This window comes from Anguilla anguilla, chromosome 17 (genome assembly GCF_013347855.1).
Source record: "Anguilla anguilla isolate fAngAng1 chromosome 17, fAngAng1.pri, whole genome shotgun sequence".
In the NCBI taxonomy this organism is placed as follows: Eukaryota; Metazoa; Chordata; class Actinopteri; order Anguilliformes; family Anguillidae; genus Anguilla; species Anguilla anguilla.
Window position 1 is genome coordinate 27,360,155 of NC_049217.1, and position 23,527 is coordinate 27,383,681.

A 23,527-nucleotide genomic window follows, 5' to 3' on the forward strand; every position below is an offset into this window, starting at 1 on the left:
ACCCATTGTTCGTTCTTCTCTCCGCTCGACCTGCGAAGCCATACAGACTTCGGTCAGCACTTCTGTTTGATCAACTAAAAAAACCTCTTTAATCGAGCACATCACAGGACCGCAACGCAAGCCACACTGGCAGGCGCTCATTCAGGCAGCACAAAGAATTTGCACCTTCGTCACTGGATTGCTGAGGAGGGAGAGACAGAGAGAGAGAGACAGACACAGAGACAGAGAGAAAGAGAAAGACAGAGACATAGAGACAGAGAGAGAAACAGAGACAGACACAGAGACAGAGAGAAAGACAGAGACAGAGAGACAGAATCAGGGACAAGGACAGAGAAAGTGAGTGAGGGCATTAGAAAAAGGGTAAGCGAGGGTGAGAGAGTGAGAGAGTGAGAGCAGAGAGGGAGAGAGAAAGGGAGACACATTCTGCTCATACGAGTACAAGCACTCATTCAAGCACTGGGCGGAACCTCCATAGTCGTTTGTTGTTAGAAAGGTATAAGCTCCAGGCTTGGCGGCCTTCACTTCACATATAGATTTTGGCTTATTTATTTAACTTGCTGTAGTTTCAATATCTGTCCATGTCTGCAAGTCCCTCACCACTGGATTACTTATGTCACCGGGAACAAGCATACAAAGGGGTTCAATGACTGAAATGTAAAATAATCGTTTGAAAGAGAAAGGTCAACATGCAGTACGTTGCACTAAATCGCTTTTTCTTTCAAAACAAAAAGGAAAAAATATATAATCTGAATCCATACAAACAATTCTATGGAAGACAAAGGTCAACTTGTCCCTCATGGAGAAAGAATAAATAAAAATTCAATACAGTTGCCGTATTGGCACCAGTATATTTTTATAGTACTGAACCAGTGGTAACCAAACCTGTTTCTGGAGGTCTACCATCCAGTAGGTTTTCATCTTAACCTTAATTTGGCACACCTGGCTCTACTAATAAGCAGCACAATGAGATATCTAGCTGTTGAATGAGGTGTGCTTTGTTAGGGTTGGAGTGAAAACCTACAGGACGGTAGATCTCTAGCTGTTGAAAGTGGTGTGCTTTGTTAGGGTTGGAGTGAAAACCTACAGGACGGTAGATCTCTAGCTGTTGAATGAGGTTTGCTTTGTTAGAGTGGGAGTTAAAACCTAGAGGACAGTAGGACTCCAGGTTGGTTACCACTGTCCTAAACAGTGGTGGATCCAGGGGGTATTCACAAGGACCGTAGAGCCCCTCACCACTCCCAACCAGAAGCTTCCGAAGGCACGCCCACAATAGCTTAAGGACACACGGAGAGAACGAATGTGTAAAATACATACAAGAGAATAGTCACAACCAAAAAAGAGAGGGGGAAAAAAAAAAAAAAAAACAACCTTCATACTGGACAACGCATAAGACATTTCAGTGTCTCTTACTGTCCAGACCAATAGCGTTTCTCATCATCAGGATCCAAGTTCAAAATTCCGCCATTGCATCTGTTCATAATTTTCCTTTAATGGGTACACAAGCAATTTCAGTTTCACTCCATTTCATTCGAATTAACCTTTGTGACTAACATCAACCCCTTTTATTCACTCACACGCGGTCAAATTTTAAGAACATCCAAAGAAATATAATAAATACCTCTTACCCCGAGTGATTTGCATTAGAGGCGCAACATAAGTGTGTTGACCTGATTAATATGAGCAACAGCGTTCATCTAATCTGTCCTAGCGACCTGCCCTTGGCTAGACTAGCCAACTGTCATGAAACCAGGCGCACAAAATCTGAAACCCGTGGCAACGTTCCCGGTGAGATAGTTTTAAAAAGACATCGAGAGAGCCAGAAACACCCGGAATGCAATTGGACCAGCTCACCTCGCAATATGAACTCAAAATGGCTGATTGCTTTATGCTTCTGCCACTTAATGATTTTCTTTCAGAAAGAAAGTTTGGTCTCAAGACATTTAGAAATAGAAGACTAACCGCTATTACTACACAGTAGATGCTTATAAAATAAAAGAACGTTTAAAATGTCTACCATGAGGGTTAGCCATATGATTGGCTTTAAAGGTTTATGTTTCAGTGCATAAAGTCAAGAATGAAACCAATTATTTTTTAGAAGTCACATCTTCATGGGTTTCTAGAAAGAAAAACTGCCGCAACAGGACATAGTTTTTAAAAAAAAGTTACAAAGCGATCTCTGACCTGGTCTGCTTGCAATGGAGATTAGGGCCCCCCCGTTTGCGATGGGGATTGCAGGTTCTCGGTTTCTGATGGGGACTGCAGGTGCCCCGTTTCTGATGGGGATTGCAGGTTCCCCGTTTGTGATGGGGATTGCAGGTTCCCTGTTTGTGATTGGGATTGCAGGTGCCCTGTTTCTGATGGGGATTGCAGGTTCCCTGTTTCTGATGGGGATTGCAGGTGCCCTATTTCTGATGGGGACTGCAGGTTCCCCATTTGTGATGGGGATTGCAGGTGCCCTGTTTCTGATGGGGATTCCAGGTGCCCTGTTTCTGATGGGGATTGTGGGCACCCCGTTTGTGATGGGCACTGCAGACGCCCAGTTTGCTATGGCGATTGCGGGTGCCCCATTTGCTATGGCGACTGGGGGGTGCCCCGTTTGCGATAGTGACTGGGGGGGTGCCCCATTTGCTATGGCGACTGGGGGGTGCCCCGTTTGCGATGGGGACTGTGGGGGTGCCCAGTTTGCGATGGGGACTGTGGGGGTGCCCCGTTTGCGATGGGGACTGTGGGGGTGCCCAGTTTGCGATGGCGACTGGGGGGGGGGGTGCTCCTAACGTGTACGTACGTTACAGAAAGGGGACAGCGGTCACCCGTCTCTCTGCCCTCTTCTCCTCCAAAACGCGGAGCTTCGTCCTCAGGCACCTTTGCGTTATGTAATGATGCACCACAGGTCGACGGCAATGTAGGCTGGCAAAGCGCGCCGCGTTAACCCTCACAGGTCTTCACGCACTGTCCTAGTTAAGCGGGTATTTTAAGGCCTCCCAGATTATTTCCTTGTCCTCTAGCTGTCGACAGTCTCTCTCTCAAGAGCACAGGATGTTCTTCGGCACTGAAAGCATTTCTTTTGTTACAGGGACTGAACGTTCTTTCAGAATGACGAGGGGGTTTCTGCATACATCAAACTTTCTTTATTTTTTTTGTTTTTTGTTTTTTAAATTATTCGGCTCTTACCTGTCCCCAGGTGCTTTTCAATCTGGTCAGCGAATGATACTGCAAGATTAAATCAAAGATGGCGAGATTGTCAAATAGGATATTTCTTTGAAATTCGTTGGTTTTTACATAAAACTGCCCTTCCTTGCATGAAGCATACATTAATTGCTACCATTTTAATGGGCTCCTCTGTGTGTAGCTTTGAGCCCAAGCCAAGCAAACAGCGGGATGATACAAAAAAATGATCAAAAAAAAGGAATTTAGACATATTGTTTCCATCCTAAATTGCTTTGCTTTGCTGTGCAGGCCTGTATTTTTAATGAGCTGGGGATTAGTTAAGGACAGATGCTTTAAAAATAAATAATAATTTTTTTTTAAAATACTTCAAACAGAGGGGAGACCGATATCAATGAAAAAAATTCTATTTGATGGCCTCATCTCGGCTGCAGAAAGGGACAGAGTTCTTAGAAGTAAAGGAGAAACGGGGCCGAGGAAGGGTTCCATTCGCTCATGATCTCTGCACCTCAGCTCAGCGGAACCAGCGACGTCAGGGCAAAGATGACACAGCCAATAAAAACAAAAATAAAAAAGAATAAAGAAAAAGGAATTGGAGGAAAAAAAGTGACTGGAGGGTTTCAGATTGCATCTGCCCCCTCTGTCCAGGAATATGATTTTTATTATATTTATTTTTAAAATGTCCCGACATTTTTATTATTTCACCCGCCACTTCATAAACTTTTCTTTTCTCCTTGTTCTCTTTGCTGCGTTTCCCCTGACGTTGGCTCACGGTTTTCTGCAGAGTAAACCCCCGGGGCCCGGCTCAGCTGGAGGTCTGCAGGCCGTCTAAGGGCCCATTTACGGTGGCCGTGCAGTCACACACACACACATCAGTTTTACCATTTCATTAACATACACTCCTACGGAAGCTCGATCAGCTGCGTTTATACATATTATCCATGTAAGCAGCCAAAACTGTTCCTAAAACAACTGAGAAGGGGGGTTCGGGGGGGGATTGAGAAGGGGGATTGCGGCGGCAGTGTAGTATAATGGGTAAGGAGTTGGTCTTGTAACCTAAAGTTCACCGGTTCGAATTCCCCGGTAGGACACTACCGTTGTATCGTTGAGCAAGGTACTTAACCTGCATTGCTTCAGTACACATCTAATAGATACAATGTAAATGCTATGTAAAAAAATTTGTGTAAGTCTGCTAAATGCCTGTAATGTAATGGTAATGGTAAATGGACTGCATTTATATAGCGCTTTACAACTGATGCCTCTCATTCGCCAGAGCAGTTAGGGGTTAGGTGTCTTGCTCAAGGACACTTCGACATGCCCAGGGCAGGGTTTGAACCGGCAACCCTCCGACTGCCAGACAATCGGTCTTACCTCCTGAGCTATGTCCCCCCCCTGAGCTATGTCGTAATGTAATGGACTTGATCCTGGTTTGAAGACCGTTCCTTTGGCAGTTACCCACACGAGGAATTTTTGTCCAACATGGAACAATGTCATTACATTACATTACATTACATTCATTTGGCAGACGCTTTTATCCAAAGCGACGTACAAAAAGTGCATTTCATGGTCGTAGACAACTGCTAAGCACGGGTTCAGTAAGGTAAAATACTCATTTTGTACAGCTATTTCTAGCCGAGAACAGTGAACGCTATTCTGGCCTAACATCTGCAAAGCCAAACTAGGCAGAAGAATAAGCTGCAGTCGGTCTGTAAAAAGGCTGGATATTCCCACGCTAAATCATCCGGAGTCATGACGCTATATATGAAAAATCCTCTAGACAACGGCATGACCCAGCAATTAATTTGAGGACTGCAGGTCTTTTAGATGTGAATTCAACAGCACTGCACTCACAGCATTGGTTTTAATAGCTTTCAGTAGGCGTGAGTGCGTGTGCGTGTTTCTGTGTGTGTGTGTGTGTGCGCGAGCATGTGAGAGAGAGAGTGTGAGAGCATGAGAGTGTGTGTGCGTGTGCATGAGAGAGAGAGTGTGTGTGTGCATGTGTGCGCGAGTGTGAGAGAGAGTATGTGAGCGTGTGAGAGAGTGTATGTGTGTGTGCGCGTGTGCATATGTGAGATAGTGTGTGCGTGTGTGTGTGTGTGTGTGTGAGAGAGTGTGCGTGTGTGTGCATGTGTGAGAGAGCATGTGTGTGTGTGTGTGTGTGTGTGTGAGATGGGTATAATTAGCGTGGTATTATATGCTTCTGCGATGTTTATTGTTGTAACAGATTGTCATTTCATGCTTGATCTTCTTCGGGGTGGTCCCATGGGAAGGGGGAAGCGCACTCCTCTTTCAAGTTCGGCTCGCACCCCGAGTCTGAAAGTGGGTGACAGCTCCCCTGAAGGGGGTTACTTGACTTGTGTGTGGAGGGGGGAGGGGGGGGGGGGACACAATAGTTGATGAGACCATAATGTTCAAAGCAAAGAGTAAAGGAAATCACACGGTACGCAACGGTGGCCATTATTTTAATGATTTCACAAATCTCCAAGGAGGATCTGTGAGAATACAGATCGCATGCGCCATTCGCTGGATTTCTGTAAATAAGATGTCATGCCGACCGTGTGGTGGGGGGGGGGGGGGATGGGGGGGTATTTCACTTACGTTTTGCGGTCAGGTTGTCAGCAGCTTGGGGGGAGAGATTAATTTTCCGCGCCTGGCTCGTTTAATAACCCGTAAACGACGGGGACGCGTTTCCTCGCGCGCGCGACGCGTGTTCGCGTTAACGTCGAACGAAAGGCGGATCAAAGCCGTAAACGAGCCCTTCTGCCACGGTTCGCCGCGGCCGTTCGCACCGAGCAACAAAAAAAATAAATACATTTCATCATAGAGAGAGAGAGATAGAGATGATGGACAGTAGGGGCGGGACTAAATGTTTAATGGCTAAAGGTTAACAGAACTGAAGAAAAAAAAAAAAGAATAAACGATTAACACTTTAAGCTCCAACATTATTAAAATGACTTGCAATCATTTCCTTTTACAAAGTCCTATTCTCACAGTGATGATTGTTGGAAGGCTTGTGTTTAAAGGCATTAGTGCTGAACCGGTGTCGATTTTGCAAACTGAGTGAGGTCGTGATAACAGACATCAGCTCCAGTGATAACAGACATCAGCTCCAATGATAACAGACATCAGCTCCAGTGATAACAGACATCAGCTCCAGTGGTAACAGACACCAGCTCCAGTGATAACAGACACCAGCTCCAGTGATAACAGACACCAGCTCCAGTGATAACAGACACCAGCTCCAGTGATAACAGACATCAGCTCCAGTGATAACAGACATCAGCTCCAGTGGTAACAGACATCAGCTCCAGTGATAACAGACATCAGCTCCAGTGATAACAGACATCAGCTCCAATGATAACAGACACCAGCTCCAGTGATAACAGACACCAGCTCCAGTGATAACAGACACCAGCTCCAGTGATAACAGACACCAGCTCCAGTGATAACAGACATCAGCTCCAGTGATAACAGACATCAGCTCCAGTGATAACAGACATCAGCTCCAGTGATAACAGACACCAGCTCCAGTGATAACAGACACCAGCTCCAGTGATAACAGACACCAGCTCCAGTGGTAACGTGGGTGTCGGTCAGGCGAAAATCAAACTGGCATTCCTCAAAAACGCTTCGCAAAGAGCAAGAGAGGAAAAATGCGACCTTAGGTCTCATTTTGAGCAGATTTTCAAAGAAAATAAAGTCAAACGTAAAAACTCAGCGCTGTAAAAAATCAGTTCCTGTTCTTACTAAAGGAACGCCATCTTGACTTTTTCCTCGTTGTTACTTAAGTGACACAATCGTTTTGATTTGAATGTTGAGTAAACCCAGTCCATTATAACCGCTCCCCCCGCTCAGCCTATTTGAAGCTGTCCGCTGTGTACGGCCCATCGCAAGCCACTCCCCCCTCCCCCCCCCCCCCCCCCCCCCCCCCCCCCCCCCGCCCCCCGCCCCCCTGCCGATTTGTGATCTTATGTAGGCCAGAGGAGCCCGGGTCGCTCTATGGCTCCTTCTGCTACTTTGTACTTAAAGGGGCACACCCCGGCTGTGATTTGGGTAGTGAGCCGGTTTAACCTGAAATGCGGCAAACTTGGGAAAAAAATTATAATTATTATAATCGCCCCAAAATCGCCATTTCTCTATGTAACCGATTACTGATTTTCTGAGAAGGAAAACAAGGCGGTGGGTGGGGTGTGGTGTGAGAGAGAGTGAGAAAGAAAGGTGGCGAGTGAGAGAAGAGGTGAGAAAGAGAAAGGGATGGAATGGAAGAGGGGAAGAAAAGGGCAAAAGAAAAAGGGGAGAGCAAAGGTGCAGATGGGGTGGGGGGGGGAGGGAGGGAGGGGGGAAGCAGTACAAACGTTTAAGTACCGCAGATATTCAGGGCGAATCGCAGTCATTAGCTGCTAACTACCCGCTTGTAACCGCGGCGATTCGGGCGAAGTACACATCCATAATGAGACCTCTCTGTCTCCGGTCTGAACTACTCTGCAGTTGGCCAGGCCAGTGCAGCTTTAATCTCATAAGATGAGGAAGCTCTCACAGGGTATAATTAAAGAGCCGGGGGGAGAGCAGGGTGTTAAACGGACACCTCTGATTGGTGCAGGGTTACTGACCGCAGGTGGAGGGGGGTGGGGGGGTGGGGGGGGTTGGACAATTAACTGTGTGCGAGTTCAATGTCGGCCATGGTGGCTTGCCCTAGACAGCACCACTGTTTAGTTCTTCAGGTTGATGTTAAGTGTGTCTGTGTATTTCCCCCCACAGACAGCCACGGATACAAGGGTCTCCCCGGGTGTGCTTTGACAAAGCAGTCTGACATTGCAAAAAGAAAACTTTTTTTTCCCCCTCCCAACCATAGCAACAGGCTAAGAGGCTAAGAGGAGACATATTAGCATTTCATCATGAGAAAAATGTCCATTTCCATTTCAAGATGAAATATATTCTGAAAGAAATTGGCACAACAACAACAAAAAAAAAAAAAACACACTGACAATTTCTTTCAGAATATATTTCATTCAAGTTTATAAATCTGAAGCTGAAATTCAGATTTATAAACTTGATGAAAACATGACAAAAAATGCAAAAATGTGAAGAAAAATTTGGAGACTTCTGATTACAAGTCAAGCCCTGGGAAGTATATTTGAATACTCTATACGGGTGCCAGCAAAGAGGTTTCCTGCTTTGGCCTACTGATTTCATCACTTCAAACACAAAACCAGGAAGAAAAAACCAATGAAGAAAAATAAATTGGTATAACTTCTAATGAATTCCATGGCTGAAAGACTGATTTCTCTTATTTGTTGGTTTGGGTTAGGGTTAGGGTTAGGGTTAGGGTTTGCTCTAAATACACAGTACAGAAACTTTACCTTGCTCTTTCCTGTGTCCTTCTGAACTTTGACTTCCGATTTCTCATCCCAAATTTAAGCCTGCTTTCCACCTGTGCTGAGAGCATAATCTCTTAAAGCCTCTAGACCATATAAACGGCGCTTTTCACGCCCAAACCCATTAACTTCATTTTCACGGAACGTATCGGAACAGCAGGGGAGCGCAATATGGAGGAGGCGCCTGACAAATCCCCACGGGCTGTTGTCTGCAACATCTCATCACCGCTGCCTGTTCTGTGAGATTAATTTTATAAGTCATCATCTGCGAGGACTGTGCATTAACTGTGTATGTAATTACGTACTGCGCAGTCGCACAGGCAAGTCTCCACGGAGAGACTGCAACAGCACCAACACCGTCTTTACGGGTATTACGAGTATTTGCGTTCGTTGTGTTCATGTGTGTGTGTGGGTGTTCTGTATGTATGGACACACATTTTTTTAAAGGTGCGTTTCCATTTTTGTCCGATGCCTGCGTGTGCATTTATGCGCATTCGTCCGTGAAATGATGTAAAGGGGAGTAAAGGAATGTATCGATTATTTTCAGGGCATACATAGGCCTGGCGACCCAGTTGTCATGGTTACCCTTCCCGTATCATCAGGGCAGTCTTCTCCATTTTTCTCCCTTGTGTTTCTTTGTGCTACAGCGTGGTGTATTGTTACTCGTCTGCCTTGCCGAACGGTTAAGGTCGCACAAAGTCATTGCTCCAATTTCAGTTAAATGACGTAAGCACCACCGTTACGAAATCCACGGCACACACACACACAAAAACGCGCGGGCATTCTTCTCCACTTTGGGCGCATGCATATTTGATTACATTGATTGGGACGGAGAAGACACTAGAAGCTGGAGAGTGTTGCTCTACCAGCGCACTGCTTTAAAAAAAGTGTGATCTAAGAAGGCGGTGAGACATGGTGGGGGAGAGAGAGTATATAAATGGAGGGGGAGAGGGCAGATAAATGGAAGGGCAGGCAGCCAAGTCATCTTTCTTTCACTGGAAATGCTTGTAAAAAGAGAATGACCCCTAGAGGAGAGGAAGGCGAGGGAGGCGCAGGATTATTAGCAGGGAGCTAGACTCTCCCTTTGTTCCCATTTGAAATGCTGGAGCGAAGCAGATTCACGTTCACCGAACAGCGAAGGTTTGCCCTCATTTTGTTCCACCCCGACAGTCAACCGGGGAGGAACAGAACTGCACACACAATAGTGTATGCATGTGGTACCGTAAACAAAGTCAAATACATGGGCCCGAGAGAACATCATTATTTCCCCCTTTCACGACATACCACTAAAAATACGAATCACGTAATGTGCCAAGCGCGTGTCGTCAAAGCAGCGGGTGAACATACTAAGTGGAAAATAAGAGTTCGTTGCGTCAGTCCCCAACACCTCATAACCCAGAAGACCGAAAACCAGCGGACTCACCTGAGGATGGTGATTCGACCTGGCAGCAACAGGGTGATCGTTGTGGGTCAGCTCAAACTCCAGGATCAGCCGGCCTGCAGTTTCCTCGAACTTGTTTTTGCTGTTCAAAATGGTTTTTTGTTTTTTCCATTCCCTTGTGACGCGGCAAATAAAGCAAAGGGGAAAAGAGATTTCCTCGGCGAGCAAAACAACAGACAAACAAACAAAAACACGGGATAAATGGCGCTACTGAGATTCCAGTAAATAAACGAATAAAAAGTAGCCTAGCCTATAGACGGCGGGTCACTACTGCCTGTAGTTTTGCAAGAAGCCTCTGAAACACAAAAAAGTGCATCATTATAACCGACCTTGCCGACACGTGGAACCATACTAAAATTCTCAAATTAAACAAAACCCCGGTTTGTTCCAAAGCCTTTTAATGTCCTCTGCTCTTGAGAAGCTCCTGTGTTGTCTAGAGATTTTTTCCGTTTTCACACGATTTTCCGCCATTGAAATGTCTTACCCTCTGACCTGGCAGGTCAGGTGGATGGAGGGGGACAACGCCGGGAATAAAATAAAATAAAATAAACACACAGTGCCAAATAAAATAAATGATAGCCCACTGGTTGTGTGCATATTTAGGCCAAGTCAAAACTTCAGCTGCACAACCAGATCACATAGGTTCGTTCTACTTAGAGAAGAAAGAGAAAAGATACAAATGTATTAAATAGAAAATAGAGGCGGATATTGAATGGGACATTTCAATTAGTACACTCCAACAATGTGGCAGAAAAGGAATAATTGTTTATCACAAAATTCAATGATATTTGCAAATAATCAGTTTAGCTGTAAACTGTGAAACCCCTCCACTATTTATTAGTCGTTTAAAAACCAGCTAATTAGGTGCAAACGATCTGTGGGAACATTCTGCCCAACCACCAATAGGGAAGCAGCTGTACCCACGTGAGGCCAAGGCACGCGCGTGGGAACCAATCACCCGCTACATAAGCGAGCATTATTCAGGTACGCTCAGCAGCATTGGTGTTTATTCTAAATTAAACCGAATACAGCATTACACATTTACATGACAATATCTCATTTGGAATTCTTGGATATTCTGACTAATGATATAATATTAGGTTATATGCAAATGAAGTGCTGCACTATCGTGAACTGGTCTTTCAAAGACCGAATTAAAGATTTTATTTTCACTGCATAGGCCATTGTAAAGATAGCCTCCACTGTTTTGAATATCTATGGACTCGCATGATGTTGCAAAAAATTGCAAGTTTACACTCAGTAACAAGACAATGGAGAAGGATGAAAATATTTTAGTTATAAATTATTGACGACAAAGAAATGTCTCTTTCAAGAACATGAAAGTGCTAACTATTCGGATTCCAACAATTAATTATGAAGTATTGAATTATTCACATTAAATAATTATTCATTTTGTCATTAATTAATCCTGACATGTAAATGATAAATGAGTTTTAAAATGTGCAGAGTAATTGTAAGGCATTCTTATACATTCACTTTCTCCTTATCCTCTTTAAAGGGGTGATGAAGTGTTCACGCGGAAAATAAAATCAAAAGAAAGTGTTCTAACCTAGAGTTTTCCTAGGAGTTTTCTAGGTCTACATTTTTTATTTTTTTTTAAAAAAAAAACGTCCGAACTTTTTGCAGAAATAACCCTTGTCCAATTGAGACATTTGTGTTGATTCTAATGTTTAATATTGAGACCGGCAGACAATATGTTTGTTGATAGTTCCCATGTGCTGAACTCTGAGTTCCAGCTTTTGCTGTTAGGGAGGAGGTATAGGGTACTGAAGCATAGACAGAAATGGTATAAATGCACTTTTATCCCACTGTCTATTCAAATGCTAAATGATAGGTCCAGTAAGGGAAGATAATTGGGAATTGTTGCTTATGGGGGTATATGGGAGAACAAGTTTTTTACATTTATTTATATTTTAAAAAGAATATTTAATTGTATTCAGATGTATTTCTTTGTGTACATGTCACTTGCAGCACTGTTCTTGTCTTATGTAAGTACATGGAACTGTTGGCAGGACGACGACACAAGACAAATTTTTGAGTTATCAGACAACAGAGTGTTATCGTATCGTAATGCTGATTGTTTACTGGCTTTGAAGCATAATTTTGCGTTCAGCATTAAAGTTGATTAATGTCAAGTCGTGATCGCACAGTGAGCTCAATGAAATAGTAAGAGCGATGTGTCATTGGTGGCTCGCTGATCTAAGAAAATTGTGGTATCTCCCTGTGGAGAGCACCTGCTTTCGATTGGTTCGTACATGTATATAACTATATATACAAAATGAGTATTGTACCTTATTGGACTTGTGTACTGCAGTTGTTCCATTGACCTTTGGTATGCACTTATTGCACGTCGCTTAGGATAAAAGCGTCTGCCAAATAAATGTAATGTAATGTATTGGTGATTAAGAACATGGCTGCTTCATCTCGAATGGTTCTCAGAGCTTCTTCAAACTCTCATCGCTAATTCCCCATGGCAACATATGCGAGCTTCTGTATTTCATTAGATGTGAATACCGCATAATGCTTAACATTCATCGAAATTGCACATGGATCACATTTCACTCCACTGCAGTCATTCAACCAGTAAATCACTCCTTAATTCATTCTCTCGGGGTTTTCAACTTTTCATCTTCTGAAAAACGCCCAAATGAGCAACACCCCATCCGATTAAAAAAAAAAAGAAGAAGAAAAAAAAAACCCCACAACAAATTCAATTTAAATGGGCAGACATTTAGCTCCTGCGTTCAAGGCAGGCACGTAGCTAAATGTCGGCGCGCGTTCAAGCTCACCTCATAATTATAAACTCATTATCGGCTCTCCATTGTAATTTTCCAGCTTGAAGCATCTTTTCAATGGCTGACATTTCTCCTCTATTAAAGCTACGCGATAGCGGCGTCTCCCATTAACAGCAACCCTATGTAGAAAGACAAACATAATCGAGGAAATGTGTTCAAACACTCTAATGTAATTATATTAAACAACCGTGGCGGAACATTTTGGAAGGTAAGGGGGTGCAGCGGGATTAGAATGTGTGATTTGTCTGTTTCCACAAAAGGCCGAGCACAAAGCCTTTTCTCCACGTCGCCGTCTCCGCGCGCGAAGATATCGCCTGGTCTACGCAGTAATGTCAGGCCGCTTCCACATTACGTGGGAAAAACCTTTGGCGGTGTCATTTCCTGTGTTCCCAACTGATATACGGACAAATATGCCAAGTGGCTCTTTCTCATCCTGCGCATCTAAAACATATTGTTGGAAGCATCCTTTTCGTTCAAGCCTCCTGGCTGTACGGTGCAGTAGCAAAAATCGGGTGGACTCCTAGACTGAAGTGTGTGTGTGTGTGTGTTTGTGTGTTTGTGCTGCAGGACAGGTGGTCATGCATTGCAGGCATTTAGCAAATTCTGTTATCCAGAGTGACTTACACAACTTTTTACACAGCGTTTACATTGCATTTACATACAGCTGGATATATACTGAAGCATTGCAGGTTAAGTACCTTGCTCAAGGGTACAGCGGCAGTGTCCTAACCGCGGAAGCAAACTACACTGCCGACTCCTAGACTGAAGTGTGTGTGTGTGTGTGTGTGAGCTGCAGGACAGGCGATCTTTCGGGGGAGGTGAAGATGTGTGGTGATTCTGCTGGGGAGACGTAGCTGGGGGGGGGGGGGGTGGTGTTTGAGAAATCAGGCCGTGAGAGAAACGGAAATTAGTCTCCAGAATGGGGCAAAAAAAGGGGGGGTCTGGCGAAGTAAAAACTCGTGACTCTTACTCTAATTATTCATCACATTTCCCACCCCCTCCCTGACCCTAAGCGGAGCGCCTCCTGTGCACAGGAGGACTGTATTATCGTTTGAGAAATTGCTCGGGGGGGAAGGTGGTAAATTGTCTTCACTTAGCCTCCAGGCCTAGCTGGCAGCGCTCAGTGTCGTGCTGTTAAGTGTGCCCGTGTGTGCGTTCGGCTTGTATGCTCCCCTGCCTAATCTTGCACTCGTACCGCTTCCCACTTCTTTGGCCATTACACATTTACGCAGTATTTGTTTTGGCTTTCGCGGGGGGGGCGAGCTCGAGCCCCTTGAATGTGAATGTAACACGGCCTCTTCGGAAAACCTGTCAAAAGAAAAAAATGCAACGTCTTATGAAAGGTGACACGATAATGCAAAAATGTTTTGTTCTCGTACGCGGTGTATCCCGTGCCTGTAAATTGTGTCATGAGTGCATTATGCAAATGAGGTTCCATATACATCACAGGAAGGCTTCAGTAATACGTACTTGTTTTCACTCTTCTAGTAAAGTCTGGTTCTTCTGGTTTTCTGAGAGAGCAGCATTCAGCAATGAGGGTAGGCAGAGTCAAACTTATAGTCTCTAGGACCGTTTGTGTCTTTTATAATTGTTTTATCCCCCCGGAAATACAATGTTTCAATGAGTCCAGTACAGAACCCTGTGTTCTGTTTTGGTCACCACACTATAGAACATGGGACAAGCTCTTCCCACAAACATACAATAGTGACAGGACTACTCCCATGTTACTGTATATCCAGAGGAAAGACTTGGGCATTTATTCTCTCCCATGGAGGCTCAGAAGGGGCATGGCTAAAATATTTTATAATCTTTTTTAAAAAGGATTAATAAGCTTGGACCACAAAAGCTATTTCGAGATGGATTCTGCCGACTTGTTCGACGTAAATCTGATGCCTGAAATGATATCTTCACATACAGAGACATTGATGAGAGACTGAGATTTGCTGCGCCCTGGGATCTGATTCCGTGATAGGTTCAGAGTGTGCCATGTGACCGATCATAGGTGGCCAATGGCGGCGGAGGAGGATTTTCTTTAGGATCCAGGATTTCCTGTTTCCAAGTCTGGAGGCGGACCCACCCTCGGCCTCATCGGCGAAGAGGAATCTTGTCTAGGCAAGGATAAAGGCAGCTTTGAATGATGTTACTTCTTGTAAATTGAAGAAGACATCAGTTAAATCTGTGCTTATCCTTGCTAGCAACTCAATGGACCAGCCCTGCTTCAGTTTCCCGAGGAACATCCGCTGACATCCGTAGGGTCATTTGTTTTGTGGAATGTGGAACTAAATTGGACGCTAACCGCTGCCAGCAAGTTTCGCTGCTGGGATGATTATTTCATTCTGTTTTCCAAATGTCCAAATTTCATGCTAAATTTTTTTATATGCACATTTGGCACATCTGGTGCATTTGTTTAATTTGAGAAGAACACCGCTTTAATCGCTTTAATGATTTCATTAGTGTTAAGGAAAAACATTCAGGCTGCTTATAGATTTTAAATAAATGAATGTATCATTTTTTTTAAATCATGTGTCATGTACTTTATTTTTTGCTTATATGATTCTTTCAAGATAAAAAAAAAAAAAAAAAACCTCAGGGGTACAGCCACAGCACCCCAATTAGGAATGAAACCTGCAAACCTTATATTATAATCTAATCCAATATCTAACCCATCATTGTAAATGATTTATGATTTAATAGCAATTACTGCAAGATGTGGAAGGAATGGACATTACTACGGCATGTTGTTTTCATATCTGTGCAAACATATTTTTCTGTTTTTGTGGAGCCTGTTGTTTTCGTTCTTATATAAACTGGTACACAGCCCTGGGCAACTAATAATCTAAGACGAAGCCCACTCACGTAATCCCTGTTTTTTAATAATGAAATGGCCTTTAACCAAAAATGTAATAACCTTTTCTGAGAGACAAAAAAAAAAAGTATCTGTGCATTTCTGAATATGCGCTGGAGAAAAAAAAAGCGATGTGACCCTGCCCATAAAAACAAGACAACGCACGCTGAATATTACAACTGTTTACGGCTGTTTACCACTCTGAGATTATGACTGTGTTTGCTGCTAGGCTTGCTGCCCTGCACGTCTGTGTTTCTGAGGGTGCTTTAATCCACCTGTCTGTGCGGTGACAACCGCAGATGTGCAAACAGTATTCAGCTTGTATTAGCAACAGAGAGAGAGGTCTTGCCGTCAGGTGTGCCAGTCGAGTGGTCAAAGGTGCAGCCCCCCTGCCATACACGCACACACACACACACACACACACACGCGCGTGCACACGCACGCATGCACATGCATGCACACACGCAGGCACGCACACACGCAGGCACGCACGCGCACACACACACACGCACATACACGCGCACACACACACACGCACATACACATTTTGTCAGTGCATAGCTGGGATGTCCTGTTTGCCCTTGTTAAACAGCTTTTGCAGAGCTGTTGGTTGAATGCTGGGTTGCTAATGCCCCAGATAGTAAAGAGACTCATAGTAAATACCCATTTACAACATGCTGGGTGCCTCAATTAGGTCAGGCAAAGTCTATTTCTGGAATGGAATGGTGTAGGGGCCACATGCATGTGCATAGATGTACTCGTACTGTACCTAGTCTAAAAAGATAGGCCTATAACCTGTCCCAGCAGTGCTTGCTCTCAAACTCATGTTATTAGAACTGATTTTGGTTCAGTAAATATTGCTCTATTAAGTGGGAAATGTATTTTATCTGCAGCCTGTAGATGCCCCAGATGAAAGCAGCTGACACGCGTATGAATAAATGATGTACAGTAGGCACAGGATCGGGATCAGTTTAATGTGATCTGCGGGTTTGTGAGCACAAACTCTTAAATCTCTTCTTAAGATTTTTCTTCTCCTTTCCCCAGAAATTGACTTGCTGGAACAGAGGTTTGGGGGGGGGGGGGGGGGGGGGGGGGGGGGGTTGGATTGGGCCAGCCCTGCTCCTGTGAAAATTAAATGTGTAATGTAGAAAATTAATATTTTGTTCAGTTTCAGGTGAAGTGGAGTCACAGGGGTTGGTGGTGAATGTGGACACTTTCTTTGTGTTTCAGTCATAATAATTATATTATTTTGTACACAAACATGGCCTTTAATTTCCTTTTCTACTGTATTGTGTATTTTCTTTATGCTTTCCCTGATCAGCATGGAACAGGTTGATTAACCTGCTCCCCCCCGCCCCCCGCCTTCTCGCCCAGATCCCCACCTTCTCACCCAGGGCCCCACCTTCTCACCCAGGGCACCACCTTCTCACCCAGGGCCCCGTCTTCTAGCCCAAGGCCCCACCTTTTTTCCCAGGGCCGCGCCTTCTTGCCCAGGGCCCCACCTTTTTTCCCAGGGCCCCGCCTTCTTGCCCAGGGCCCCACCTTTTTTCCCAGGGCCCCGCCTTCCTGCCCAGGGCCCCGCCTTCTTGCCCAGGGCCCCACCTTCTCGCCTTCTTTTGGCAGCAGAAGAATCAGAAGGTGGCAATATTTTGGAGCCCCCCCCCCCCCCCCAATTACTTTTTACCAAATGCCCCCAAAAGTCTAGGGACAGCTCTGTGCCAAACCTGCCCAACCACCTCTCTCCCTCTCTCTCTCTCGCTCATTGTCCGTATTGTTTAAACACAGTTCAATATTCCAGGCGCTCCCTGTTCGCTGAAGCCTAAAGCCCCAGCACTGCCAGGCTGCGGTCTCACACAACAGACCTCTCACCCCCCCCCCACCCCCCCACTCTATCTCTCAGTGGAGAAATAAAAGAAGTCCTCCATCTTACTTTGGAAATAACACTACCCGTTTCACTGGGACTACCAAGAGCGAACACAGAAACAGCCCAGGCGCTGCTCGCGCTCACAACTTTCGGCAAAGCCGTACTTATGTGAACGGATTATAAGCTTACCCAGGGCTGCTGTCAGGGAGACGTTTCAGTTGCTTTCCTCACGGCCATCTCTTAAGACCTATATCTAACCGGGGAATCTGAATGTAATTTTGCGGTTTTTTTTTTGGGGAAAAAAAGCCAGCAATTATCTGAAAACAACAACGGCGGGGGAGTGTTAAGTCTCGTTTCCAGGGTACGAATAACGCACCGAGGCGGCCGGCGAATGATCTATGCGTCCAATCAAAGGCGCAGTGCCCCCGCTTTCGCTCTCTCGCACGAGAAGAGAAAAGCCCTCGGTGCCTTTTTAAATTGGTCCGTTTTTAAAGCGATTGTACGGCCAGTCCCAAATTAATGAGGGCGATACATAACCCTCGGAAAAGAAAACAGACCCTAATGCGCACTTAAGGGCTCTCCCGCGCGCGCGCGCACACACAGGACACGTCCGTCTCGTCCGAATCGGGGGTTCTTTTTTGTTCTTGTCGCCTTCGCCTCTGCGGTCTTTAAAAAAAAAGTTTAAACGGTGTCAAGCGAAGCGCCGTTGTTCTGTGCGGCGCGGTTCGTCGCCATGGGAACGCCAGCGCGGAGCGGAACGGGTCTCACGCCGCTGCGCTACTAGCCGAACGCACGGCCCTTGTTTTAAACTGAGCTGAAGAGCGCCGCGAGGGGCGCTGGCGGATGTCAAGGCATGCGCCAGGCTTGCGCGGGGGGGTGTAAGCGTGTGACGAGTTGAAGGCTGTGGCTGCCTGTAGGCTAATTAGGACGCCTGACGTCTCTGATTGCATGATTTACGGCCCCCAGTCTCATACCGTAGACTAAAGTTTGCGTTGTTCATAATGCCCTTAGCGTATTAACTAATAATTATGAATTATTTATGCTAATTACAAATAATTGTTCACGATTGTGGGGCGGCACGGTGGTGCAGTGGGTAGCGCTGTCGCCTCACATGCAAGCAGGTTGTGGGTTTGAATCTCGGCTTGGGGCCTTTCTGTGTGGAGTTTGCGTGTTCTCCCCGTGTCCGCGTGGGTTTCCTCCGGGTACTCCGGTTTCCTCCCGCAGTCCAAAGACATGCAGGTAGGCTAATTGGAGACTCTAAATTGCCCATAGGTATGAGTGTGTGTGTGCGCCCTGTGATAGCTTGGCGTCCTGTCCAGGGTGTATTCCTGCCTCTCGCCCAATGCATGCTGGGATAGGCTCCAGTACCCGCCGCGACTCTGCTCAGGACCAGCGGGTATAGATAATGGATGGATGTTCACGATTGTTTCCATTTTTTTTTGCTAAATATATTTCTGCTGTACGGTGATGTGTGTGTCAGACGAATCATACCGTTCTCATCATGTACACATTCAAAGCTTTATGATGTAAGGTCTGAATTTTAGCGTATCAGCCAAACCTTCCAGCCGTCAGAATTTTATATTTAATCAGCAACACAACACGCTGCTGGAAGCTGTGGACCTGCCTGCTAGCTTTGTTCTGTGCCTATAATCTTATTCGATAGTTTTTACTAGTTTTTGCTGCTAGCTGTTGGAAACTGCTCTGTGTGATCCTTCCTACAATACAACTTTCTGATGATGTATCATTCCACCATGACAGTGCTTTAAAATAACACGTGCCCTTAAAGCTGTAATATCCGAGCAAACGACCGTCTGAACCATTAAATTGTCACGGGTTGTAGATTCACTGCGCCCTGCACCACAGACGGATACTCTTGCTCTCGTTTGCTTTGTACGTTAGATTTCTAACAGCTGTGCTCTTTCTCCTGCAGGCGACCACCAATACAGTTACAATCACCTGGAGCTCCCCCACACACCTAAAATCGGTAAGGGGGTTTTAACGGGCCATCGCTGGGGGGGAGGGCCTATAAACGGCGGATTTGGGGCGGGCCGAGGGGGTCCTGACTGGCGTGCCTGTGTGCAGAGCGCAGCGTTGCCCTCTGGTCTTGGGACGATCCTGGCTGTGCCCGTGCCAGCGCTTCCACGGGGCAGCTCGCCCGTGGCACTGCCCGGTGGGAGAGGGCCTGCCAGGGCAGCCCTGCCACGTTGCTTAGTTACAGTTTCCATGGCCAGTGGAGCACCTGCAGTCTCCCCGTACCAGCTGGATCAATTGGTACTTTTTGGGAGGAGGGAGGGGGGAGGGGGGGGAATTGTACTTTTCCAAATATGTACGTACCGTCCTCCCAAACAGTTCCTTTGTAGGTGTTCCATTAGATTGGGTATAATAATCTCTAGCTTAAGTAGCCAGGGAGTGTAAACCCTATTCCTTAAGTAACAGTAACAGACAGCACACCCCTGAATTATGCTCTATATAAATGGAATAGTACACTGAGGAGATTTAATTTCCTGTTAACTGCTGTCCATCGCACACCTCCCAGATGCCACACAAGCTCCGACAAGCTGACTAAGTGTGAAATGACATTTTGCATTTCATAAAGCAATTAAAATTCTAGTTGGTCACTGGCTGCCCGGGTAGGCGAACTCGGTATTATCTGCAAAATGCGAAGAAAACACTCTGATAAAAGCAGAGAATGTGTAAATAATTCAGTAATTGTTTTGTGGATAAACAAACTTGTTTTTAAATTTGCTCCCAGGTTAAGCACACACACAGAAAAAATGTCAAGGTTCCAAAAGTTTTGAATCAATTTAATTTTTTGTGCATGTTCTTTTCCAGCAGTTTCCTTTCACATCATGTATGACCTTTCAAAATTGTAAAAAAGCAAACTTCCTTCATTTTTGTTCATTAATCTCGTATCTGAAGGTCAGTATAGATTTGTGTCATATTTTCCGGAAGGGCGTACGTATAAGAGAGCACATCTAAATGAATTATGATGGAACCAAACTATTTTGCTGAGAGGAAATGAAAAACCAAGATTGGTAAATTGTGGAGATTGAACAAAATGAAAAACTAAAAAAAATAATAATAATAAATAAATAAATGCGCCAGTAATCATATCTTCTCCACGGGCTCCAGTTTATTGAAAAACATTAACTACTTTTGTCACTTCCCGTTTAGTTTCCAAACGTGACTTTTCATTGGAAGCGAAAGGTTTTTTATTTGTTTTTTTTTTTTGTTTTTGTTTTTTAAAGAGAGGGATTAATCTACGGTCATACCGTTCACCGCTGCCGGGACATGCTTCGCCTCATAAACCAATAAGCCAATCGGGGGCTCGTCCCTGTCCGTCTTGATTTACCTAATGAGATGTAATTGACCTCAAACCGAGCGAATGTCAGGGCTGTTTTCGCCAATCTGTTCCGCGATTTTCACGCTCCGGTGTGAGAGACTCGGAGCTGTATTTTTAGGCGTTCCGGGCTGTCACTTTGAATCCGGGCGCTGGAATTCTGGGATTGTGCACGGTCTCTTTCCCCCCTGCCATTTTGAAAATTAATTTTGAAGGCGTGATTCAATATTTCCATCCCACAGCTAAAACTATTTATATGTAAACTGTGTTTCTATAACTATCAATTCATGATATATAATATATATACATAAATACATACATACATACACACAACCACACACATATGCATACATACATATATACATATGTAGATATATACATACAAATGTATGCATTTTTGTTCTATTATTTATCAGGGACAATGCAGTTACAGATTAGAAACAAGCACTAGATGCACTGCATTTAGGGTTTCTAGACAAAGCTAATTTGCAGTGGATCTCATTCTCCATCTGGGATTCACACCACATGATTCATGTCCAAGAATGACATGTCCAAGACATTAGAAATGAATACTGTATTGTAGGTGCAGTTGTGTACTGCTATGGGATGCCTCTTTGGCTTGATGGTTTTCTCCTCCTTCCTTCAGAGAAAAAACGGATGAACAACATCCTGACCTCTCAGACCGAGCCGTATGACCTGTCCTTCTCCCGGTCCTACCAGAACCTCTCCCACCTGCCACCTTCTTACGAGGTAGCCCTGAAACCGGACCTGAGTAAGTACTCTCTCAAGTACCTATCATTCTCATACACCTGAGTAAGTGCTCTCTCAAGAGCTTAAGTACCTATCATTCTCATACACCTGAGTAAGTGCTCTCTCAAGAGCTTAAGTACCTATCATTCTCATACCTGAGTAAGTACTCTCTCAAGAGCTTAAGTACCTATCCTTCTCATACCTGAGTAAGCATTCTCTCAAGAGCTTAAGTATCTATCATTCTCATACTGAGTAAGTATGTACAGGTGGCAAATTAATTAACACTGGTTATTAAACGGGTGCTTTTGATCCTGGACGCTGATTGGCATTCTACAGTTATTGTAAATCTGATACGGCAGCAATTAATCGAACAGCTGGCTTGTAAACAAACCGTTACTTAAAAAATTATATCACAAAATAAATAATATTGTGTTATGCATTGTTTCTACGTGTTGTAATCCTTTTCTAATTGAGCAATACTGTAGGTCACGAGAGGCTGTGTTGTATTCGTTTTACATAAGGCCTAACAGCGTGCCTGTGGCCATGACTGTATTCACCATACGGCACGGCGCTGTATTCACCATACGGCACGGTGCTGTATTCCCCATGCGGCTCGGTGCTGTATTCACCATACGGTGCTGTATTCACCATACGGCTCGGTGCTGTATTCACCATACGGCTCGGTGCTGTATTCACCATACGGCACGGTGCTGTATTCCCCATGCGGCACGGTGCTGTATTCCCCATGCGGCTCGGTGCTGTATTCACCATACGGTGCTGTATTCACCATACGGCTCGGTGCTGTATTCACCATACGGCTCGGTGCTGTATTCACCATACGGCACGGTGCTGTATATTCCCCATACGGCACGGTGCTGTATTCACCATACGGCACGGTGTTGTTCTGAACGCAGACACTGCATGGGTGTGGCGTCACCGTCAATCGGGCTGTCTTTCAGACGAGGCTGAGAAGCAAGCCTGGGAGGGAAGAAGCTGCAGAGAAATTATCCAGCCTCCACTCAAGTCTGCCTTAACAAGTGTTTTAGTCTTATAATGAGACTTAAAAATCTTTTTTTTTCTTCTCTGAAGTAGTGAATATTAGCGTGTTTTAAGTGAAATAGTCGCATTATCCCATGGCAAATCTTGAAATGAGTAAGATTTGTTAATGGGGAAAGACAAGTCAAACCTCACTGGCAATCCTTTCGCCTTATTTAGCAAATAAGTAATACAGATAAGATTTTAAATATAAGACTAAAATACTTGTTGAGAATGACTTATTTTTTGGTTTTTTTCCGTGTCCGTAAAGACGACGGCCAGACAGACTCATACTGTTCTCTCGTTTCATTTTCCCTCACCATAGAAAAAAGGATTTTGAATACTCTCTTATTTCTGAACAGTATGTGTGTCAATCCTCTCTCTGAGAACGGGCGAAACGATCGTATCGCGTCCGCTCCGACTCTGAATGGACGTAATCCTAAAGCACCCCCCCCCCACCCCCACCCCCACTCCCCAACCCCTCTCAAAAATATCGCTCTGCCATCGCCGGCTCGGCGGCGGGGTTTTGTGTGACGCCGCTCTCCGAGGCTCCTTTCTGAGCGGGATCAATGGCCGACAGAGACGGAAACGCCGGGTATCGAATTTAATCAGAGCGAGTGGAGGGCTTTTGTGTTAATTATCTGCAAGTGCCTGGCCTTTGCTTTCTGAATGTTCCCTCCCATTCGCGTTCCAGAACCATAGACGCTTTTTTTTCCATAGACATCTGGTGGATTTTTTCGACCGTTTGCAGTCAACCTTCGTATTTTCACGTGAGGGACTGAAACGGGGACAATACGTCCTTGAGATGACAAAATCATGGGAGCAATGGGAGTATTGCTGATGATGATTTGTCAGCCCGGAGGCTCACTGTCGCCATCTGGCTGCTGGAGGACAGA

General features: G+C 45.0%; 1 protein-coding gene and 1 long non-coding RNA gene across 4 annotated transcripts in view; one reads left to right on the forward strand and one right to left on the reverse strand.

Annotated features, from left to right (window-relative positions):
• The window catches only part of LOC118216197, a 108,031-nt gene extending 97,699 nt beyond the window's left edge, over positions 1–10,332 (reverse strand). For both annotated transcript variants that reach the window (XR_004762971.1, XR_004762970.1), the window contains exon 1: positions 9,964–10,332. This is a non-coding gene — a long non-coding RNA (uncharacterized LOC118216197). The remainder of the gene's footprint in view (positions 1–9,963) is intronic.
• LOC118216195 (protein shisa-6-like) overlaps positions 1–23,527 on the forward strand; it is a 78,504-nt gene that overhangs the window by 50,011 nt on the left and 4,966 nt on the right. For both annotated transcript variants that reach the window (XM_035397270.1, XM_035397271.1), the window contains exons 6-7: positions 19,437–19,490; positions 21,493–21,618. In XM_035397270.1, coding sequence (XP_035253161.1) covers positions 19,437–19,490; positions 21,493–21,618 — 180 coding nt within the window. The remainder of the gene's footprint in view (positions 1–19,436; positions 19,491–21,492; positions 21,619–23,527) is intronic.